Source organism: Elaeis guineensis, chromosome 7 (assembly GCF_000442705.2).
Source record: "Elaeis guineensis isolate ETL-2024a chromosome 7, EG11, whole genome shotgun sequence".
Taxonomy (NCBI): Eukaryota; Viridiplantae; Streptophyta; class Magnoliopsida; order Arecales; family Arecaceae; genus Elaeis; species Elaeis guineensis.
The window spans coordinates 74,516,316-74,539,504 of record NC_025999.2 but is presented as its reverse complement, the minus strand read 5'-3'; the positions used below and the strand labels follow the sequence as shown (position 1 = coordinate 74,539,504).

Sequence of the window (23,189 nt, the reverse complement as noted above, 5' to 3'; positions counted from 1 at the left end):
ATTTGAAGGAAGGATCATATTAAAATAGTTGAGAAAATAGAAGAACTAAATTTGTACTTTTTAAACTTTAGGGATGTTTTAAAAATCCGACCAAAATTTTAGGAAACACAAACATAATTTACCTCATTTTTTTTAATAACAAATGTGAAAAGCTACAACAGAAGTTGAAAGGATGAAACTAAGCAAGTATCAAGAGAGTCGAGAGTAGGACAACCGAGGATAATGCAATGGAAGCTGCTTGAACGAGATCATGCTCGATTGGACTGATGGATTTCGAAAATGGATGAACATCACTACTCCTAAAAGAATAAATGAATGGATGAATGATGATAGAAGATGGATGCTGGGAATGAACGAATAGACACTAAAAATGAAAAAAAGAATTGTCGACAATAGAAGATGGACGTTGAAAATGAATGAGCAAATGAACGAAAATGATGGTGGTATTAAGGAGGACGATAGTGAGGCAATGGAGAGTGCCACTAGAGAGGTGGTCTATGGTAGGGATGAGTAGGAGGACTGCAATAGCTGCAAGAAGACAAAATGATGTAGTCGAGTTTTGAAGGTTAAGCAAAGCGGATAAGAGAGAGGGGGAAAATCTATTTTTGAAAAAATAGAAATAAAAAATGTTTCCTTCCATTTTTTTCAAAAATAAAGAAAGTTATTTAAAAATAAAAAACTAAAATAAGATAACTAAAATCTTGTATGTGATCACTATTGGCAGTAGAGCTTTTAGAGCTTTTGAAAGTAGAATTTTTTCAAAAGCTGTTTGCTATTTGGTAATCATATTTCTAAAATACCGTAAAATTTTAACATATATGTGATAATTAAAATGAGAAGGTGCATTTAGTATGATAAAATGATAAAAAGGGATGTTGCATAACATTATGTACTGGAGTATAATATAATATAATATATTATTATATTATATATAATATAATATTGAATACTATAGCATAATAATATGATAGGATATTAATATAATTTCATTATAATTGCAATGTAATATATACTATAATATAATAATATTATAATACAATATAATATAATGGATTATATATTAATCTAATAATAGATTATATTATAGTATTATAATATAATAATATTATAAATATAATATTATATATTTATATTATAATAATATATTACTATAATATAATTATATAATATAATATAAGAATATATTATATTATAATTATGAATTTTATAATAATATAATATGTTATATAATTAACATAATTATATATTATATTATCATAATATAACTATAATAATAATATGATTGTAAGAATAATATAATATATTATTATATTATATTTATAATATAATTATGATTATGTGATATGATATAAGATATAACTACGAGATTTGTTGGTAGATATTTTGATTATTAAAAAATTTTTATTAAAATCAAAACAACTTCTTGGTATTGGTTAGAAAATATTTTAGAAAAAAATTATAAAATGAAGTTTTTTTTAAATAGATCTTTTAAATTTTTTGACAAAATCAAAATAATTTTTTAATTTTTCATCAAATATCACTATACTATCTAAAAATATTTTTAGAGAATTAAAAAATATTTTTTGATCCTTCAAAAACTTTATCAGATAGGACCTAAATATATTTTCTATATCAGATTTCATATTTTTATATTTTTTTGAAAAAACACAATGCCAAGGAGGGGTACCCATTAACGCCAGAACGATATCCCCTCGACTTTAAGCTAAAGGCCCCTTATAACGCCGTTATTTGAAACCGCATCTTTTCTCCTTTCCCGCGGCAGCCAAAAAGCCCCGCATCTCGCTTACTTTACTTCTCCCCATTCAATTTTTATTATTTATTTTTCCGGCCTCCCGCCCTCCGATTGCCGCCGCCATGAGCTCCAGAGATCTCGCCCTCATCTCAGTCTCCGCCGCCATCGGAGCTCTCGCCTCTGCCATTGCCCTCCGTCTCATCTCCTCGAACTTTAATAGGCCCTCTCCTCGCCTCCTCCCGCCTCCTTCCACCAATGGTACCGTCGAGAACTCCACCGATCAGAGCCCCTTCGACCCCTCCAAGCGCAAAGGGTTTGTTTCAAAATTTCCACTCTCCTTTCTTTTGATATGATAAATTTACTAACTTTGGTACAAATCGATGTTTATCTGAATAAATCTTGGGAAAAATTTAGGTATCTTTCGTGGGATGATTACTTTATGGCCATTGCATTCCTTTCAGCGAAGCGTTCTAAGGATCCCAACAGGCAGGTGAGATTTTCGGCCGGTCCTTTCATTTGTTGCTTCCATTAATTTAATTAGTAATGCCACTTTATGTGATTTCAAATTTTAGTGTAATAGTTAGGGTTTTTCGTCGTGTTTAGTAATTCACGAGTCTCAACTTACTTCGAATGAATTTGCAACGAATTCTCTAGGGGCAAGTGGATCCATTGCCCGGCAATGCAAAAGAAATTCTAGTTTTTTCTTGTGAAGCCGGCAGCTTGTTAATTTGAATGTATACTGTTTGTCCCATTATCTTTGTGAGGGTTGAAATCCATATAGGTGGCAGTAACGTGCTAAGTACAAGTGCTAGTATAATCCTATGCAGTTCTCTTTTGGGCGCTTGATATTTTTTTTAATTAGCTTTGCTAGCCCATGCTGTAATTTTGCTGATGGTTTCTCATTGAAAGAGCTTAGTATGTAATCATGTTTACTGGGATCAACGTGGTACATGGCATAATCTTGATGATGCGTGATGGAAAAATTAAGAACTACAGTCATCTGATAAACAATCTCTTGCTCATCAACTTTGGTCTCTTACAAATATATCAATGAATGGAAAAAGATATGTAGTTTAATTGTGAACTGCTTTGCCGAAGCAAGGGTTTTGATTGATTCAACTTTCTGATAATATGGCAGTTGTAAATTACAAAAGCCACCAAGTTTAATTTTATTTTACTGAGAGTTACATCTTGCATGAGAGTTGCTGGAAGCTTTGATTGATGACTATATTCTTAGTTGGCAGAAGACAGAACTAGAATATATGGAGTTAAATTTACTAAAATAGGATTATTGCAGCTCCATGTTCTTGCAAACGATGCTTTGACATATCTGACACTAGTAACATGCAACTATTTGGTCAAGGAAATCTCGCGGTCTTCTTTTCTGCATATACCCCTTTAGTTTTGATACCGACCATTTAGTCCTAATCAGTAAGGCTTTTACTTTTTCTTTTGGGACTTTTTTTTTGGTTTCTAGGTTACCTTATTTGATGAATTAATTAATTTTATAGAAGCTTCAGAAAGAGCTCCTTATTGACCGTCTGCAATATGAGTAAGAGCACATATCTAATACCATCAAAGGAAATGCTTGGTGGGTTATTCTTTATGAGATTAAGTTACATTTTATGAGTTATCTTTCATAGTCAAGTTTCTATCTCATTGTACTCTGCAGAGTAAGAACTTTCTTTCTTATCCTTTTTTCTTTAATTTTAATAAGATCGTACATTGTGTTTGGGGCTATCCTTTGATTGTGATTGGAGCTGTTACTATCTCTTGTTCAAATCTCTGCTCCTGCATTTGGCTGCATTTTTGCATCTTGCTATACTTATTTTTTGAATCAACCATCATTTGTAGGTTGGAGCATGCCTGGTCAGTCAAAACGGAATAATTCTTGGTGAGATCAGAAGTTTGAATAATTCGTTTCAAATCTATTACATTTAATGCCATTTATGTGTTTCCTATATTTTACTGTTTCTTACAGTGTCACTATTATCTATCTTAACCAATAGCACTCCTCTATTTACTTTTTAAGTTTCATAGAGATCTAATTCTGTCGTCAATGAATTTAGGCATTGGCTATAATGGATTTCCAAGAGGTTGTTCTGATGACAAGCTCCCTTGGGCAAAGGTTAATTTTTTATATACCTTCAACTAACTTTTGTTGATCCACAGAAACACTTTTTATGCTAAATTGCCAATAGACCCTTCAGCATTCCAGTCTTTTTATCTTTCCTAAGTATGCTATTTTGTTCATTGTTCCTACATTATGTTCTATCCTTGAGTCCTAATTGTCATTTAGAGGGGTTTTTGCTTTTCCCTACCAAATGTTCTGTTAGATGACCAAAAAGGAATTTAGCTTTCTTTTGAATAATGCAATCCTGTCATTTTCTTCTTCTACAGATATCTATGAATGGAGATCCTCTGGAGACAAAATTCCCGTAAGTCTTTAACTTTCTTTTTAGGTTGATTAGGCATTCTTGTTTTCCTCTTTTTGTCGTGAATAGGTGGTGGATGTTTGCTGTTGGGGGGGTGGGGGGGCAGAGGGGACTGTATCTTATCTATCATGGTTGGTTCTTCTCGAGTTTATTTGGGATTGATATTCCATTTTGTAGATAATCGGTGAAGCAGGAGATTAACTGGATTCAAATTGATGGGATGAGGCTGGTATATCGTGACTAGATCATAGATATTCAGTGCTTTTTAAACTATGGCCAATGATCATAACATGTCAAATGCTTTTCCATTTCTTCAGTCTGTTGACAGAATTTTCAGGCTCGACAATTTTTGAGTAAATGACATGTCTAAAGTAATATTGTACCAACATAGACCAAATCAGATTTTTGCGTATGCATATTAGAGTAGATTAACTCTCTCTCTTGTTTTGTTACTTTCTCTATTTATTTGCTTTCTTGTTTGGTCAAATCAGCCTATAAATTCTATATCCATCATGAATGTTTTCTTATCTTTTTTCTCTGGCAGCTATGTTGTTCATGGTTGGTTCTTCTCGAGTTTATTTGGGATTGATATTCCATTTTGTAGATAATCGGTGAAGCAGGAGATTAACTGGATTCAAATTGATGGGATGAGGCTGGTATATCGTGACTAGATCATAGATATTCAGTGCTTTTTTAACTATGGCCAATGATCATAACATGTCAAATGCTTTTCCATTTCTTCAGTCTGTTGACAGAATTTTCAGGCTCGACAATTTTTGAGTAAATGACATGTCTAAAGTAATATTGTACCAACATAGACCAAATCAGATTTTTGCGTATGCATATTAGATTAGATTAACTCTCTCTCTTGTTTTGTTACTTTCTCTATTTATTTGCTTTCTTGTTTGGTCAAATCAGCCTATAAATTCTATATCCATCATGAATGTTTTCTTATCTTTTTTCTCTGGCAGCTATGTTGTTCATGCTGAAGTTAATGCAATCCTCAACACAAACCATGCATCTGCTTCTGGACAGGTCACTCTTGATCTTTGATTTCGTGAAGGAGCTTAAATTTTGAGCTATATGTTAGAAATTACTTTGAATGATACAATAAATTGATAGTTAGATGGCCACTTAGAGCTGGTTGGTTGCTGATGAGTTTTTCTAAAATGGATAATCAAAGCATGATTATCTAGAAGGTAGGTTTCATGAAAAAAGAGGATGCATATTTTTAATAAACTCAATTATCCGGTTTTATTACTTGCCAGTTTTGGCAAAACAGGTTGTATGGTTCATTTTGGGAGTTGAATAAGCTTGTTTTGGTAAAACTTGCCCACCAAACAGGCTCTTCTAGATTGCTAGCATGTTGCACTCGGAGCATTGTGTATGAATGTGGTCTGGGTGTTGTGTGGTTTCTTTACTCTTCGCCTAAATACTAATAACTGACCTTTTTCAAATTGAATATCTGAGGCACATTTTTCCAGCCTGCCCTTTTTATGAGATTGACAACTATTATGATTTTTGCAGCCTTTACTTAATTGATTGTCCTGTAGATGCTATGTCACAATCTTGCATTGTCATGACATTTTTTTCTCAGAGCTTTCCAAATACTTAATTCACTAGGCTAATAAGCCACTCTAAGGGTGTAATAAGCTTATTGGGCCATGTCAACACCAAGCTAGTTTGATGCATATTTCTTTCTTGATGGGCTTCATTGTCAGCCAAAACTTGGTCCATGCCTACAACACTACAGTCTGAGCTGTTCCTGATGCCTGCTTCTAATTAGGGGCTCATCAGACCAAGACAGTAATTAAATAGCCCTTATGTTGGCATATTTTTCACAACTTGCTATTTTCAGAGGTTATTTGCATATCACATTTTTATAATATCGTTGAGTAAGGTCATTTGACAGATAAGTCTTGATTTTTCCATTACTCCTGTATGTTTGAGAAATGTTCCAAGAAGATTTAATATAACTTTGAGAACATTCTCTTGTTAGTTTGGCTCACATGTTGGAGATAACTGTTCGCTATGCCATTGCCATCCATGAAGTTCCAATCTAATACATCTAGTTAAAGGCACTTACAAATGCATATAAGCCTCTCTGCACACAAGTCAATGTCGGACATGATTGCTGGTGAGCAAATGTTTTACCTCCAGTATGTATAGGTAATATTGGAACACGTTAATGCTGAACAGAGTACTCTTGTCTCCCCTGCATATGCATATGAATGAAGGGTGCATTATGTATTTAGAAGAATATTTGCTTTAATTTTATATATGGTTATCTTTTTAAAGCAGAATTATGAGCAATTTTTTTTTTTAAACCTCAAAGAAACTCATTAAGTCATCAACTTAACTAATATCCCATGTCTCATCCCAAATATTGCAATAGAGCGAAAACAGAAGCACAGAATTGTAGGATACATGTAGAGAGGTCATCATGTAAAGCACCTCTTGACATGTTTTTATGTCCAAGGATAGTGCATGGGCCCACATTAGTTTTCTGTCATGGCATCTCCATATTACTTCTCATTATTGTGTGGGTTTATGGCTGGCGGGATAAATAGATAAAATTGGAAGCAGCTAGGAATTCTGCATGTTTGGATCATTTATAATCCAATTAGGAAGAGAGGTTCAAATGAATTTCACTCGAGTTGATCATCTGTGATGGAGCAGCAATAGGCAACTTTAGCTCCTTTGAGATGAAGGTGTCTTTACATCTGTTCTTTAGCCTGTAATGTTCACTTGCATAGACAGCACCTCAGTTTTACCTAAAGTTGGGGATTTTGACATGCTTGCAATACACAGATATATACAACATGCATAACTTGGATATTTTATTGCAAATAATGGTTTGTGACATCATTTTAAGCAATTCCATAACTTTATATATATTTCGAGAAAATAAATAAAAATGAGCTTGAACATATGAGCAATAGCTGATAGAGTGCCTGCAGACTAGGCAAATGCTTCTGTCTTTTGGAATTTTCACCATACAATGAACGTTATGTATGTGAATTCTTTTTCTATGCTCATTCTTGCTGAAAGTTGATGCATGTAACTTGATATCCTTGCAACGATTTTTGAATCTTAGATAGCATATACGTCTGCATCTGACTGTTAATAGTTTTTTGCTGCATTTTGAAGGTTCCAACTGATAATAGTTTAAGAATGCCTCTATGCGCCCACCACAAATATGTCTTAACCGAATTTGTTATTTTTGCAGTAAAAGAAATTTCTTTTGACATTTTTGCAGAAATTATATGTTACAATGTTCCCATGCAATGAATGTGCAAAGGTTATCATCCAGGTTTGTTCTTGTTAATTTGGACATCTTTCTTCCATTTGCTAGGTCATCATCCAGGTTTGCACTTGTGTATTGATTTAAGTATCTTATCTCCCATATCTCATGCTTAATAGAAACATCAGCTGATTTGTATATGCTTTAGCTTTCTTTGTTCATTTAAAAATTTAGTCATCTTTCTACAGAAAAAGCTGTTGATTCCAATGTATTGCATTTATCAGAAATGCAGTTTCAGTGCCCTTTTCATTTTACTTTTGATTAAGGAAATCACAAAAGCCAGTGAAAAAACTAAAGGATCTGTCATAATGTTGCATGATAAGAATGTAGCTGTTGGAGTCTGACATGCTTGCACGAATTTCTCTAGAAATTTATTTAGACAGAGCATGTGAATGTGAAGTAATTGTTAGCAAGGTAGGTGGAATAAAAATGAAAAGAATAATAACATTCATCACCATCATTTATTATATAACCCAAATCGCTGTAAAGCCCATGTCAATTTCAGACTTTAACAAGGATCTCTGCTAGGTGTTCTTGTTGGCCAGCTTTTATTTTTATTCTAGTCCATTATCATAAAAGAGAAGTTGTTTACTTCAAAGAGTGAAAAATGTGAAACATCTAATCCCCTTCTCTTGTCTCAATGATTAAAATCTGTCCTCTTTCATGTCTGATTCAACAGTTCACTGGTGCTCTCTCATGTAACAAGCAAATGTTCCAAATATTGCCTGTTAATGAGATAAAACCATCTAATGAAATCTCTGCCTCCGATTCATGATTATATCTCTCCTCTCCTCTCCTCTGGTGAAAACCTTCTAGAGAGAACAGCAAAGACATCTAGCACATGCAGTCAACTGCTCTTTTGATTAGATTACAAGCATCCACCGAGCTGATTTTACTGCTTTATGTATTGCCAAAACTCTTCTATCACTTACCCATGCAGCAGAAGAGCTATTGCTAGTTCATGTAAATTTAAATTTCCTTTGCTGTTAGTTCAAAATCTAATGATAATATCATGGCCAGTAGTAGGGGTGAAAGTGGCCTAGATATTATCCATCCAGATCTATTTTTGTATCCAAATGTATCCAGATATGAATAGAAATTCTAGTATTTGACTACTATCTGTATCTCTATTCATATCCATAAAAAATAAATAAATATGGATTTGGATGGACAATCACCTAGTCCATATCCGAATATCCAATTCCATCTATAATCATATTTAATTTTATATAGCAACTCATGTACTTTTAAAAGAAATATATAACTATATTAATATGCTATTAACTTGATTTACTATCTATTTAGTAATTTCTTTGATTCTGTGATCATAAAGTTGAACCATTCGACTTGTATCCATATTTATATCCATACTTCTAGTATTTATATTGTTACCCAGAGGTAGCAACCCAAGAGGGAGGGGTGGATGCATTGGGTTTTTTGAAAATTTTAACCAAATTAAGCTCTAAGGCAATTATGTGCTTCTAATTAAATCAATTCAAGCGGTTGTGAAGTGTATAATTAAAGAAGCAGCAAAATCAAGATATACGATATGCTATACAAGAGATAAATCAAAGTTAAGCAAATAATAAAATAAGTAAAGCAAGAAGCAAAGGTACAACACAAACACATAAAGATTTATAGTGGTTCGGTGCAACCCTGCACCTACGTCCACTCTCCAAGCTCTTCTTGGAATTTCACTATAATCAACCCGATTACAGTGCTTTTGTTTTTTTGAGCTCACAAACAAACTTAGTTGGTTTTTCGGGATTACCAACCAAAATTTTACATTGATTATTATTCGGGCTCACAATCAGCCCAGTTGGTTTTATGAGCTCACCAACCAAAATCTACAAAATTCAATTGTGGGTTTGGATGGTCCTAATCTCCAGATTTTTTCTTCCAAAAAAATGTTATAAAGAAAAAATTACAAGTTATGAAATTTCAGCACAAAAAGAAAAATAGAAAAATATAAACTCTTTGAAGCTCGGAGAAGTGGCCGTTGAATTGCTTTTTTGAAGCTTGACTTCTCTTCAATTGATACTTGAAAGGATGGAGAAGATATTGGAGAAGATTACTCTTCGAAGGCTCTCAAAACAGTGTACTAAATCTTTTTTCTTTTCTTTTCAATGGTTTTCAATGAAGCTCACTCAATCTGAAAGTTTTCCTCTTTAATCCACTTAATCTTTCTTTCCAAATATTCTCTAGCTTTTTATAGACTTAGAAGAGGCTTGAGAGTGAGTTTTGATCGTTGGAAGGGTTGAAATAGCCGTTAGAAGCAAAAACTAGCTGTTGGAGAAATGCAAAAAAACTAGCCGTTAGTACAGTCCCAGGCTACGAGACGACTCGATTTTCATTTGAAGTCGACTCGATTTTCGAGTCGATTTGATTTTCATTTTGGGTCAGCTCGGTCTCAGACATGCAGAATTCAGCTTTGTCTTGCGAATGGAGTCGGCTCTCTTTAGAAAGGAGTCGACTCGTCTTGGCCAAACATGGAAAAATATGTTCTTTGAAGTGCTTTGGCTTGCCAACTTAAGGAGATCTTTTTCATGGATGAATTTTTCAATTTAAGCACATGAAAAGACCTACATTCATTTTTGAAATACATAGTTAAATTCATAATTACTCAAAGTTTGGCGATCATCAAAATCAATCATGGGGTCAACAATCTCTTCTTTTTTTATGATGGCAAAATTTTGAGTATATACGTAAAATTAAGAATAATATGTTTTAACTCATTTTGCTAATATGAATCATGAAGTAATGAGATAAACACATATGAACATACACTTCATGAATGTTTCAATTTATCCAAAAATTTTAGATTTAATACATTTGATACCAACTTTCATACATATACATATACTCATTTTAAAGTGATCATTTTAAGCAAACATATGAGCATATCATTCAAATTAAGAGTCTTTCAAGCTAATTAGGCATATACTCATCATCACTTTCTCCCTTTTTGACAACATCAAAAAGCTCAAGGGAAAGATCAAGAAATATCATCAAAATCAATTTAAATGTAAGAATATATCAAATTCAAAATGCATCAAATTCAAAAAAGGTATCAAAACTTGTCTTTTTTTTTTTTAATTCAAAATATTTTCAAAACATTGTTTCCTTTTCAGAAATTAGCTTGAATTCAGATACCAAAAAGTTTCTCCCCTTTTTGAATGAATTTGATTCTATAATTAGATTTTCAATCAAGTAATTGCTTTGAGCTTGTAAAGGGAATAGAACTTTCCAAAAGATTTGAGCAGTAAAATCAAGCATTGCATTTACTTCAATATTCATTCTTTCCTTTTCTTAATATAAATCTATCATTTAAATTCAGAAAAGATATGTATCGAAAATGTATCGAGCAAATCACAGATAGTATTAAAGCATAGTGATCAACGCATTCAAGCATTAGAGCAAAATCTTTGCAAATCAATTGATAATCAAATCATTCAAATCATGGAGTGTGATTATTTTAAGCATAGATAAATTATCAAAATCAAGCTTTTAAACTAAGTAATTTCAATAATCAAGATGGTATGATGTGAGAATAAGTTTAGCGTTTACCGAACATCATCACCCATCCATCCAAAGCATCCATTTCCAAGAATTGATTCTTTTTATGCCTTTGGATGCTTGGTGCATCTGCAAAGTCATTTTCTAGATTTTGGTATCCAAGTTTTCTTGGATCCATTTGAGTTAGTGCACATTGTTTCTTTTGGAATCCAAATTTGCTTGACACAAGTATGACCATTTCTATAGATATTGCATTCAGAAAGTTTATGGCCTACTTTGTTATATTTAAAGCAAACTATAGAATGATTTTCATGATAAACTCTAGTAAACATATTTTTGATAAATTTCTATTTTTGCAAGATATTAAAACCAATTTCTATTTTGTCAAAAACAACCTTTTGATCATTCAAAATCATTTAAAGCTTTTGAGAACTTAATATGAATTGGTCAACTATAGACTTTAATATTTCAATCTTTTTTCTTAATTTAGTATTTTCTTTCAAAAGAGATTTTTTAGATTTTAAGAGTTTTTCTTTTTTTTTCAACTAAGGATTTTTCAGATTTTATTAAATTCTCTTTCTTCTTAGCTCATGCTTTTTTTTTATTCAAAAGATCTTCTTTTTCACTTAATATTTTATTCTTTTCTTTAGTTAAAAATTGATTTGATTTCTTTAGCTCTTTGTTTTTCAGTCTTATTTTTTTGTATTCATCCATTAGCTCATGAAAGGCTTTAAACAATTCATTAAAAGTAAATTTGGAAGAGTTTTCAATATTTACCTCATTATTTTGAGCCATGAGGCAAAGACTTGCTATACTTTCTTCCTCCTTTCCATTTTTTTTCTTTGCTTTGTTCCCCCTTAATTGATGCTTTTTTTCTCCTTTGTTTCTTCTTTTTTTTCTTCTTTTCATCCTCATGAGCCATGAGGTATAAGTTTAGAGAAGCCTCCATATCTTTCTTAGAGCATGATTCTTCTTCTTGATGTGCTCCCTCATAAGTTGTTTCCAATTGATCTCAAATTTGTTTTGCTGAAATATATGAAGAAATTGCATTAAATTTATTTATATCTAATGAACAATATAGCATATTCACAGCTTTGGCATTTAATTGGATCATTTCTTTACCATGAATTAATGAATTTGGTGTGTGAGAGTCATCGACTATAATCTTCTATAAATTATAATTATGTGCTTGTATGAAAATCTTCATCCTAGCTTTCCAATAAATATAATTTGATCCGTTAAATAATGAGGGGCTATCTATCGAATGGCCTTCATTAAATAAAAAATCAATTTGGGTTGCCATGATCTTTAGCTCTAGATTGCTAAGTCAACAACTAATAATAGAGCATTTGCTCTGATACCACTTGTTGTCCAGAGGTAGTAACCCAAGAGGGAGGGTGAATTGGGTTTTTTAAAAATTTTAACCAAATTAAGCTCTAAGGCAATTATGTACTTCTAGTTAAATCAATTCAGGTGGTTGTAAAGTGTATAATTAAAGAAGCAGCGGAATCAAGATACATGATATGCTATACAAGAGATAAATCAAAGTTAAACAAATAATAAAATAAATAAAGCAAGAAGTAAAGCTACAATACAAATACAGATTTATAGTGGTTCGGTGCAACCCCATATCTACGTCCACTCTTCAAGCTTTCACCATAATCAGTTCGATTACAGTGTGTTTGTTTTTTTGAGCTCACAAACAAATTCAGTTGGTTTTTCGGGATCACCAACTAAAATCTTACACCTATTGTTTTCTGACCTCACAATCAACCTAGTTGGTTTTACGGGCTCACCAACCAAAACTTACAAAGTCTAATTCCGGTCTTGGACGGGCTTAATCCCCAAGTTTCTTTCTCCTAAAGAAACTTATAAAGAAACAAATTACAAGATATGAAATTTCAGCACAAAAAGAAAAACAGAAAAATATAAACTCTTTGAAGCTCGGAGAAGTGGCTGTTAAATTGCTCTTTTGAAGCTTGACTTCTCTTCAATTGATAATTGAGAGGATAAAGAAGATGTTAGAGAAGATCACTTTTCGACTGCTCTCAAAACAGTGCACTAAATCCTCTCTTTTCTTCTTTTTTCAATTGTTTTCAATGAAGCTCATTTAATATGAAAGTTTTCCTCTTTAATCCACTTAATCTTTCTTCCCAAATGATTCTTTATCTTTTTATAGGCTTGAAAGAGACTTGAGAGTGAGTTTTGGTCGTTGGAAGGATTGAAATAGCCGTTAGAAGCAAAAACTAGCCGTTGGAGAAGTGCACAAAAACTAGCCGTTAGTGTAGTCCCAGGCCATGAGTTGATTCAATTTTCATTTGGAGTCGACTCGATTTTCATTTGGAGTTAGCTCAGTCTCAGACATACAGAATTCAGCTTTTTATTTCAGTTTTTTATCCTGCGAATGGAGTTGGCTCGTCTCAGAAAAGAGTTGGCTCGTCTTGGCCAAATATGAGAAGATATGTTCTTTGAAGTGCTTTGGCTTGTTAGCTTGAGATCTTTTCCATAAATGAATTCTTCAATTTAAGCATCTGGAAAGATCTACATTCATTTTTGAAATATATGGTTAGATTCATAATTACTTAAAGTTTGGCGATCATCAAAATCAATTGTGGGGTCAACATATATCCATTTAAAATAAATATGGATATAAATTTTTGCATCCGATTAAGATCCACATCCGTATATATATTCTTCAAACAAAATAAATATGGATATGAATATATTGATATTCAATCCTTATCCGAATCGGATTTTAGCCCTAGCCAGCAAATAATAACTATGATGAATTTGTTGTATTAAACAAGTTACTGCTCGAGAGTTCGATGTATCAATCTATGTCCAAGAGTCCGATGCGCAACAATTGTCATGCCATGACAAGGTTTTCATCTCAGGTAAGATCTCGCCTGGGAATCAGTTCAGATTGGAACTGGCACTCACAAGTACAAAATAATTGATATCTCTGCCCTTGCTATCTCAGCCAATGTAAACCAGTGTATTCTAACACAATCAGATTTCACGTCAGCTCTAACTATCAATGTCATTGAAAGTCTCATTTAATTGATAAACAGATAAGATGCATTTTGATATGATGCATTTGTAACAATTGTTATTGATAAAATCTGCCTTCAGATTAGTATGATCATCATGCTTTCTCTCTTTATTCTCAGTACTGCTAGATGAAATTGATGATTCTTCATTCTTGCAGTCAGGTGTCTCTGAGGTCATCTATTTTGTTGAGAAAACATTGGGCAAGTCTGATACAATGTATGTTGCCTCTCACAAGTTGTTATCTATGGCTGGTATTAAGGTACTAACGTCTTGGAACTAATTTATTGTTTACTTATCTGATCCATCATAAGGTTGATTTGATTTCCTCTGCACATGTAGGTTAGGAAGCACCAACCAAACATGTCACAGATTTCAGTCAAGTTTGAGGATCATTAGAAGAACTCTAGTCCTCGAGTAGTTGCTATTGCTTTGTAAGATATCAACCTTGATATGTAGTCTCATGTGGAAGCAAATTGTTTGTAGCGGGTCCCAAAGATGATTTTTGAAATCAAGGGAAATGGGCGGGCGTAGCACGGAGACAGTCTGGGGTTCTTCAATTACCATCATTCAATCAACTGGTTCTCTACAGTTCACACTGGCATTTCTTCAGGACAGTATAATCTAAGACTCTAGAGCTCTCCTGGTCTTGGTGTTTGTATCGAAAAGCTGCCACTCTTTGTTCAATGATTCCAGAATGCTTGGGCAGAGCTTAGATAGGTTCGGCCTAATTAGGTTGTCTATATTTTCAGAAATGGTTTTATCAACTCTTCTTCTTAGGAATTGCTTACGGGCCTACAAAAATAGTTTTATGCATTTTGGGATGTCATGTGGCATAAGGTGTGTCATGCTCTCAACTTAAGATTGTGAGTTAAGGGTCATGAAAATCACTGCATATTCACGGAGAACTTCTTATAAATATATAAGGTATCTCATTACGATATCATAAAGGAACAGTAGAACAAAATTCAAATAATTAATATTTAATTTTATTTCAAATAATTAAATTAAAAAGTTTACAAAATAATATTTTATAATTTATATTAAATTTTAATAAATTTTGATTTAAAATAAAATATTAAAATTTATTTTAAAATTATTTTTTCATATCGAAATCTTTGAATCAAGTTAGTTTTTAGTTTTTTGAATATGTGAAAATAATAAAATATAGAACGTTGAGGTAGATAGCTTAGTAAGTAATGGTTATTTTGATTAAATAATTTATATGATAAAATGAGTTGCAAATATCAAAGTACAATTTATCATTAATCAGTACATAAATATAATCAAATTTATTTTTAAAATATAAATTTAATAATATCAATATTTTTTAAATATTTATATATAATCATATATTTGATTTTGAAAACTAATCAAATTTAAAAATTTGATTCAAAATAAATTTCATTCAATTCATTAGCTTTTAATTACGATCATATTTATACTTGATGGTCAAATCAGAATATCATATTTATATTCTGTGGATGGGTTAGAATATCATACTTATGTTTTGTGGTCGGATCAGAGATAGAATCATAAGCTCAGTGTGCTAATGCATAATCTTCAATTGATATGGTTTAGAACATGATCAGATTGAGAGTCCAAAATCGATTCGTAATAAATTTTTTTTCATATAATAATATATATTTTATAAATAAATCAAAATATGTATGTATGATTTAGATCAGTAAACAATTATAGTAATAATCCAAAAAATATTATTTCAAAATTTTATATCAATTTTCATTCAAAACATATTTTCATGAGATTCATAAATTACATATAAATCAATTAATAATTTATTTCATATTTCAAATAATATAATATAAATGAAAGATTTAGAGAAAATAGATCATTATTTACCTCACATGTGCTCCAACGAAGCCACATAATTTTAGAGATTTTTTTTAAAATTTAATATTCAAAATCATATTTTTATCAAACTGTAGTCATAATTATTTTCAAAATAAAAGTTTTAAATCCTTGGTTGGCTATGAGGTAGTACCCGACAACCAGTCGTTAATCTAGAGCATCAAATTGATCCATTACAAATCAAGGATCAAGGTAAGATGCTATGATGCATTCAACGATTAAATTTTATAATGCTTGATCTGATCAAGATGGGAATCGATAAATTATTCAACAGTTAACGATCAAGATTTCTTCACTAAATTTGATCAAAATCATCAAAAGAAAATCTTTCACTGGTCTAATCTTAAAGAGAGAAAATTTCATGAAAAGAAAAATATTCTAGAGCAAGAAAATTCATAGAAAGAGAAAGTAAAGAAAGAAACTAGAGAGGTGGAGAGAGCAAGTCAGATTTTCTAAAGAGAGGAAGTAGGGATTTAATTGGAGAGAGGGAAGAGAGGGAAACTCTCTCTCTCTCTCTTCTTTTTCTTCTTGTTTTTTTTTCTTTTTCTCTTTTTTTCTTTCTTTTTTCCTTGTGGAATAGGGGACTTACGTCCTTCTTTTCGATCCCCCCTTGATTCTCAAAGTAGGGGAGCTTCTTCTCGACGATAGTGGTGGCAAAGGATGCAAGTCAGGGTGGCACATGTGGATGACCATCGGCCAGTGGTCGGTGGCGATGACTGCCATCAAAAAATCCAAGAAAACAAACAGAAAAACCAAAGAAAAATAGGAGAATTGATCTGAGCGCCTTTTGACCAAAATTAGATGGTTCATTGGTCGGAATCCATGGATTAAGGATCAGAGAACATAATAAATTCAAAGAATATATCTTTTACCTAGATTTTGATGGTATTTGATCCATGGTTGTGGTGGAAATCATTGGACACCATCAATCAACAGCATAGTTCTATCCAAAACTTGATTCTTCTGGTATGGATTGAAGAGAGGGTGGAACAGTCCTTAAATAGAGGTGGGAGGATGCTAAAATCCTTCTCAAAGTCGGGCTTGTTCAGAGGGAAGTGGAAGATGAGTCCTCTTTGGACTTGCTTCCCCCCTTTTCACCATGATTTTCTATTTTCCCAGCACATGCAAAGTATGTGCTAGCCTTAAGAATTTTTTTTTGTTTTTGTTTGATGCTGCTTTTAGAGTCGTGTGGGGTATTACATTTTCTCCTTCTAAAAAAAATTTTCATCCTCAAAATTTTTTTTACTTATGTTTTCCCAATGTTGGGATTCATAGTTCAAATCTCATCTTTGAACTTTTCGATATTCTAATTCTCGATGCAATTTCATCATTAAATCATTTCATAAGGGAGAGGCCAATACCTCAACAGTTGATCTGAATCAGAACCTTTTATTTCTTATAAATCAAATTAGTATTTCAATTCTAAATAAGGATATCAAGTTTCTTACCAAAATCATCAACTACTCTTGATTTAACCGTTTTATCACAAGATCAGGAATAAACTTTATTATCTCTCAACAAATGAACATTTGAGTATCAAATCTAAAATCGATAAACAACCTTATATTCTTGTTAACATAGAGGAGCATAAGCTTAAAATATTTCAAATCAAGGATCCAGAATTGATGTTCCACTCATCTTAGACCTAGGAAACTAAAAATTTTCTTTAACATTTTAGATATTAGATCCACTTGTAAAAATTGCATATCTATACCCAAAATGATCCAAAATTACTCTTTAAATTATGCATGATTTATGACATTATATTTTGAAGGGCAAGTGATTTGAAAAATTGAGATTTTTGAAAAATTATGGTGTATTGATTATGCATATGTTCAATGAAAATTATAATATCGATATGTTATATTGCAAAAGTATTTTAATATAGATCTAATTTATACTCTTAGCCAAACTATGTTTCAATGGGCCCCATCAGTAGGGATTATATGTTGGTACTCAGTGGGCTCTATCAATGGAGATTATATATTGGTACTTAGTGAATCCCACCAATAGAGGTTATACATTAGTTTTTGATCCTGCCAATGTGGGTTATATGTTGGTTTTTGACCCTGCCAATAGGAGTGGTGCATTGATTTTTGACCTTACCAATGGAGTTGATATATTGGTACTCTGATTTAGCTCACTTTTTTTGTTCTGGCCAGCCACAGGGTATAAGTATGGTCATAGTTAAAGACTGATGAGTTAAGTAAAATTTATTTTGAATTAGATTTTTGAATGTGATTGGTTTCGAAATTTATTATATGATTATGTATTTGAATATTTGAAAGATACTAACGTTGCTGAATTCATATTTTTCAAATGAATTTGATTATGTTTGTGCACTGATTAATAATAATTTATATTTTGATATTTGCAATTCATATTATCATATAAATTATCTAGTCAATGTAATCATTACTTACTAGGTTGTCTAGCTCATTATTTTATTTTATTATTTTTGTAGATTCAGAGATCTAGCTTGACTTGAGGATTCGATAAGAGAGAGCGAATTAGAGGTAGACTTTGATATCTTATTTTAGATTAGGATTTATTAAGATTTGATGCAAAATCATAGAATTTTTTTTTGTAAGATATTTGATTTAGTTATTTGAAATAAAGTTGAACATTAATTATTTAAATTTTATTTTACTATTATTTTATGATATCGTGATAAGATGCCTTACATGCTTATGGAAAGAGTTCTGTTATTTTAATCCTCGGCTCATGATTTTAGATTAAGGGCGTGACAAGGTGATTGGTGCTCTATACGCCCAACCTCTAGTGAACTGCACAATCACATGATGGTACAACTTTTCTTGTGCCACATGAAATACTAGAGATGAAGGGAAATGTTTAGTAGAGTTGCAATATCAATCAAGCCGGCAAGAACCATGTAAGGCTAAAATCCATTAAATTGTCATGCAGTTGGATCAGATCAAATTGTATGTGTTGGATCTTTCAAAAAGGTAATTATCTGAGTAGCGCACATGATATATGGCATATATGTTTGTTAAGCATTGAAATATTGCACCAGGACACTAGAATCAGAATCATGACCAACCTCAGGGGCTTGGCTCTGTTCTCCTACCAATCAGTTCCAGCGACATTTTTTAATGGTCCATGACTATTGACCCTTAATCCTTTTCTCTTTCCATTTTGAGGGAAATCTTCACTTGCCCTTCTCTTCGGAAGATTGAATTGGCAATCGCATGTTCATGATTACCTATCACAGGAAGGAACTAGCTGGTTTACAAGATACAGTGAAGTTATTTACCTTTCGCACCACCTTGGGGTAGGCCACGGACAGAATTTTTGAGCTTTGTATTTCAATCACTTGGAACATGCTAGCAAATAGGGTTACGAACAAACTGAGCTATTCGTGAATAGTTTAAGCTCAGATTAACATCAGGCTTGGCTCAACAAGCTGAGCTTTAACACCTTGGGTTTCTGCTTTACAAAAAGCTTGGGTAATTATAAAAAAAACCTTGGGTTTGTTAAAATGAATAGAAACTTGGCTTGCTAAGATGCTCGATCTTGTTTTGGATGATAAAAATGTGCAGGTGAAATACATCGATCAAGCTAGGCTTAAGCTTATCTTTTACAAACGGGTCAAAAATAGGCAGCTTACTACCCTGGCTTGGCTTGGTTCATTTGAGTGCCTACTAGCCGCCAGTTTTGGATGGTCTTGAAAAAGCCATCGCTTTGCTCTCATCTCTTAATTGAGAAAATCTCAATGGCTGAGCTTGCCATGAACATGATAGTGGTATTTAAGGAATCAAATAATCTATCTGGCATCAACACCTGGAAGCTCAACTTATTTCGTTTTGTCAAACGTCATGCAATTCCCATCACTCGAATTCGACCTTCATCAGTGCATAAGCTCATTCACTCACTTGGAACTGAGTTTGCTATCAAAGATTTTGGTTCTCTTGATTTCTTTCCACGTGTTGAAGCTTTGTGCATTCCGCAAGACATTTTTCTTGCTCAGTTAAAAAAAAAAAAAAAATCTTGATATACTTAGAAATGCATTTGTATATTTCCAAAATAAAGAGAATATGAATCTATACAAAACAAAAACTAAAAACTGTTGGAGAGCTTGAGCGGTTGGCAACCTACTCCAAGGACATTTGCACCAGATTAGTGGGAGCTAATAAAGCCTTGGGAAAAGCTGTAGTACTACAGGTTTTGAAGCCATTTCTTGAGAATTTTCAATTTTTCTCCCATTTGTTCTACCATTTTTAGGCCTTCATTTCATTCTAAAAAAATGACATTTGCAATTCTACCATAAAAAAAAAATAAAAAAAAAAATAATAAAAGACATTTGCAACATTTATAGAGAGGGTTATAAACTTTGTCAAACCAAAACGTTTTAATAAAGAGAAGTTCTTGAGATACTCGAGAAGATGTATTTTCTCCTTGCAACTCTTAAGATTATTTGTGCTCTCAACACACCAAGGCTAGAATTGTGCCAAACATTCACGGTAGATAGTAGGAAAAATTTAACTAAATAAAACGCACTCTCTCTTTGCAACTCTTAAGATTGTCTATGCTCTCAACATACTAAGGCTAAAAAACAATAAGAATGAAATCGTGACAAAAATTCATGGTGGACAGAAGTAGGATACTGATAACTAAATATGAATAGGACATATTCTAAACGGAATGTCTAATATTCTTTTTGACACCTATTAGAACATTGTTACTATAAAAGAATTTTGGGAGAAATTAAAAAAAAAGATACATGTTAGAGAATACAACTAGTAAGAAGTTTCTTTTAAGCATATTTAATAATTGTTAGACGGTTGGTCATACATCTATGGAACAATTGCATTGAATAGAACATATTCTTAATATATATATATATATATATATATATATATATATATATATATATATATATATATATATATATGAATCCATAATTTTGTTCTTTATTATTAATAAACTTCCTCCATCATGAAAGATTTTAAAGAAATCTAAAACATAAAAAAGAATATAATCTTTTGAGAATTTAGTTAACCATCTCCGTATTGAGGAGTATTATAAACAAGATGAAAACGAGAAACAAAATACTCATAAAGTCTATGTGCTAGAGAAAGGTTAGACAAGCAAACCCATAAAGAAGAGAGCCAAGCAATATGTCAATATTCACAAGAATAAAAAAGAAGAAAAATGGTACTTATTTTCATTATGGAAAATATGGGTACTAGAATGTAGTATTCTCAAAAAAAGAGTGTGCTAATAGCAAAGAGAAACTTTGTAGCAATGGTATAAAAAATTAATATTATTGAAGACAACAGATGGCAGTGGATTGATTTTGGTACAACCAGACATATATGTAAGGATAATAGTCTATTTAAGATCCATGAACTAGTAGAAGATAGAAGTATTTTGTACCTAGAAAACTTGTCCAGCACAAATTAAGGAAAAAGGAATTATGGAACTTGAATTTATTTCTAAAAATATTTTTACTCCTAATGATGTTATTATATACTAGAAATTTGAAAAAAACTTATGCCTAATAGTCTTCTTAAGACATTTGGGTTCAAATTAGTGTTTAAGGCATATAAGTTTGTTCCATCCAAGGTTGGTGGGTTCAAATTAGTGTTTAAGGCATATAAGTTTGTTCCATCCAAGGGTGGTATCATTGTAGTGAAACACTACATATATAAGAGTATGTTCCAGCTTAATATTGTTGCTAAAATTAAATTTGCTGGCATAATTGTTTAGGATGTATATAAATTGTAGAAGAATGCATGACATGATTAAATTAGACCTAATTTCATACTTTGATAAAAAAAAAAAAGTTGGTGAATGTAAAACATGTATGCTTACTAAAACTATCAATTTTTTTTTTTTTGTTGAAAGATGCACAAAATTGGTTCAACTTGTATATAATGATACATGTGAGATACATACTACTTCCACTAGAGGAGGAAAGAACTATTTCATAATATTTATAGACAATTGCTCTATGTAATATTATATTTATTTCTTGTGTTATAAAGATGAGGTACTATAAAAATTTAAAACATACAAATCTAAAGTAAAATTGTATAGCGGGACATTTATTAAATATTTAAGATTTGATAGTGGAAATGAATACTACAACCCTAATTATTTTGAGTTCACTGAAATTGTATAGGAATATCTACACCATATATACCATAATAAAATAGTTTGGTAAAATGGAAAAACAGGATGCTCATAAAAACAGTTAATGTAATGCTTTTTAATTCTAGTTAAAATTAGATTTTCCAAAAAAGCTTTGCTAACAGTTTATTGTATATTAAACAAAGTTACTAATAAAATAAGTCATACAATCCCATATGAGCTCTAGAAGAATAGAAAGCCGAACGAAAACTAAAGTTTGAGGATGCAGAGCTATAGTCCTTAATCCAAAAACAAAAAGTTGAATGAGAAAGGAATTGAATGCAGGTTCTTAAAATATGCATAGATAGCTACATGGCAATAGAATTTAACGTCTAAATAATAGTCAATACGGTAATTGAGCCAACCAATGCCATATTTGAAAAAAATAGGTTTAATTCATCCTGGTCCTAAAAAATATATTCTAGCATCAAATAAGTTGAAAGCTGGGTCAAGTTTTTGGGTTTTAAAACTGTGCTTCTTGTGACAATGGGCTGTATTTTTTGATTTTTATGTTTTTGGCAACCATTTTATGTATTTAGTCTATTGTTAAAAATAAAAATGAACCAACATGCACTAGTAAATCAATAAAGATCTCAGCTCTCCCTCTTCAAAATTAAAATACCTATTCTTTGTGCTTAAACAAATGATTTTATGATGCAGAATGAAACGACAAAGATGCAAATCATTAACTAGTGTGAGCGTAATTGAATATAGATCATCCTAGTGACAATGACTAGGGCCAAAGGATTGATAGGGAGGAATACAATGTATTTACGTGTAAATGAGGATGATGCATCAAATGTCTCAAATCCAAAAGTATGTCGCGTAAAAGAGTAATTATTTATTTGCCACAAGCAATATTGATCCATTCAAGAAAAAAAATTCAAGCTAATGCATAAAACACATGCCTTGATATGCACTAAAAGACAAATTTGCAGCGATTAAAAGGATCTCAAATTTCACATTTTATTTTTTTTTTAAATTTCAAACGAGTACAAAAAAATTGCACATCAATTAAATAGATGGACAAAAATTATGTTGAATTTAAATTTTTAAAATAAAAATTTCCGGTTGACGCTACAAGAACTCTCTGTCCATTGAAACCAAA

General features: G+C 31.8%; 1 protein-coding gene across 1 annotated transcript; it reads left to right on the top strand.

Annotated features, from left to right (window-relative positions):
* The first annotated feature begins 1,768 nt into the window (after positions 1 to 1,768).
* Positions 1,769 to 14,963, top strand: LOC105048905 (uncharacterized). Its single transcript, XM_073261316.1, has 9 exons — positions 1,769 to 2,066; positions 2,168 to 2,243; positions 3,608 to 3,647; positions 3,823 to 3,881; positions 4,154 to 4,191; positions 5,160 to 5,223; positions 7,448 to 7,501; positions 14,217 to 14,318; positions 14,399 to 14,963. The coding sequence occupies exons 1-9, from the start codon at positions 1,876 to 1,878 to the stop codon at positions 14,453 to 14,455; spliced, it is 681 nt and encodes a 226-aa protein (XP_073117417.1). The 5' UTR covers positions 1,769 to 1,875; the 3' UTR covers positions 14,456 to 14,963.
* Positions 14,964 to 23,189: the final 8,226 nt, after the last annotated feature.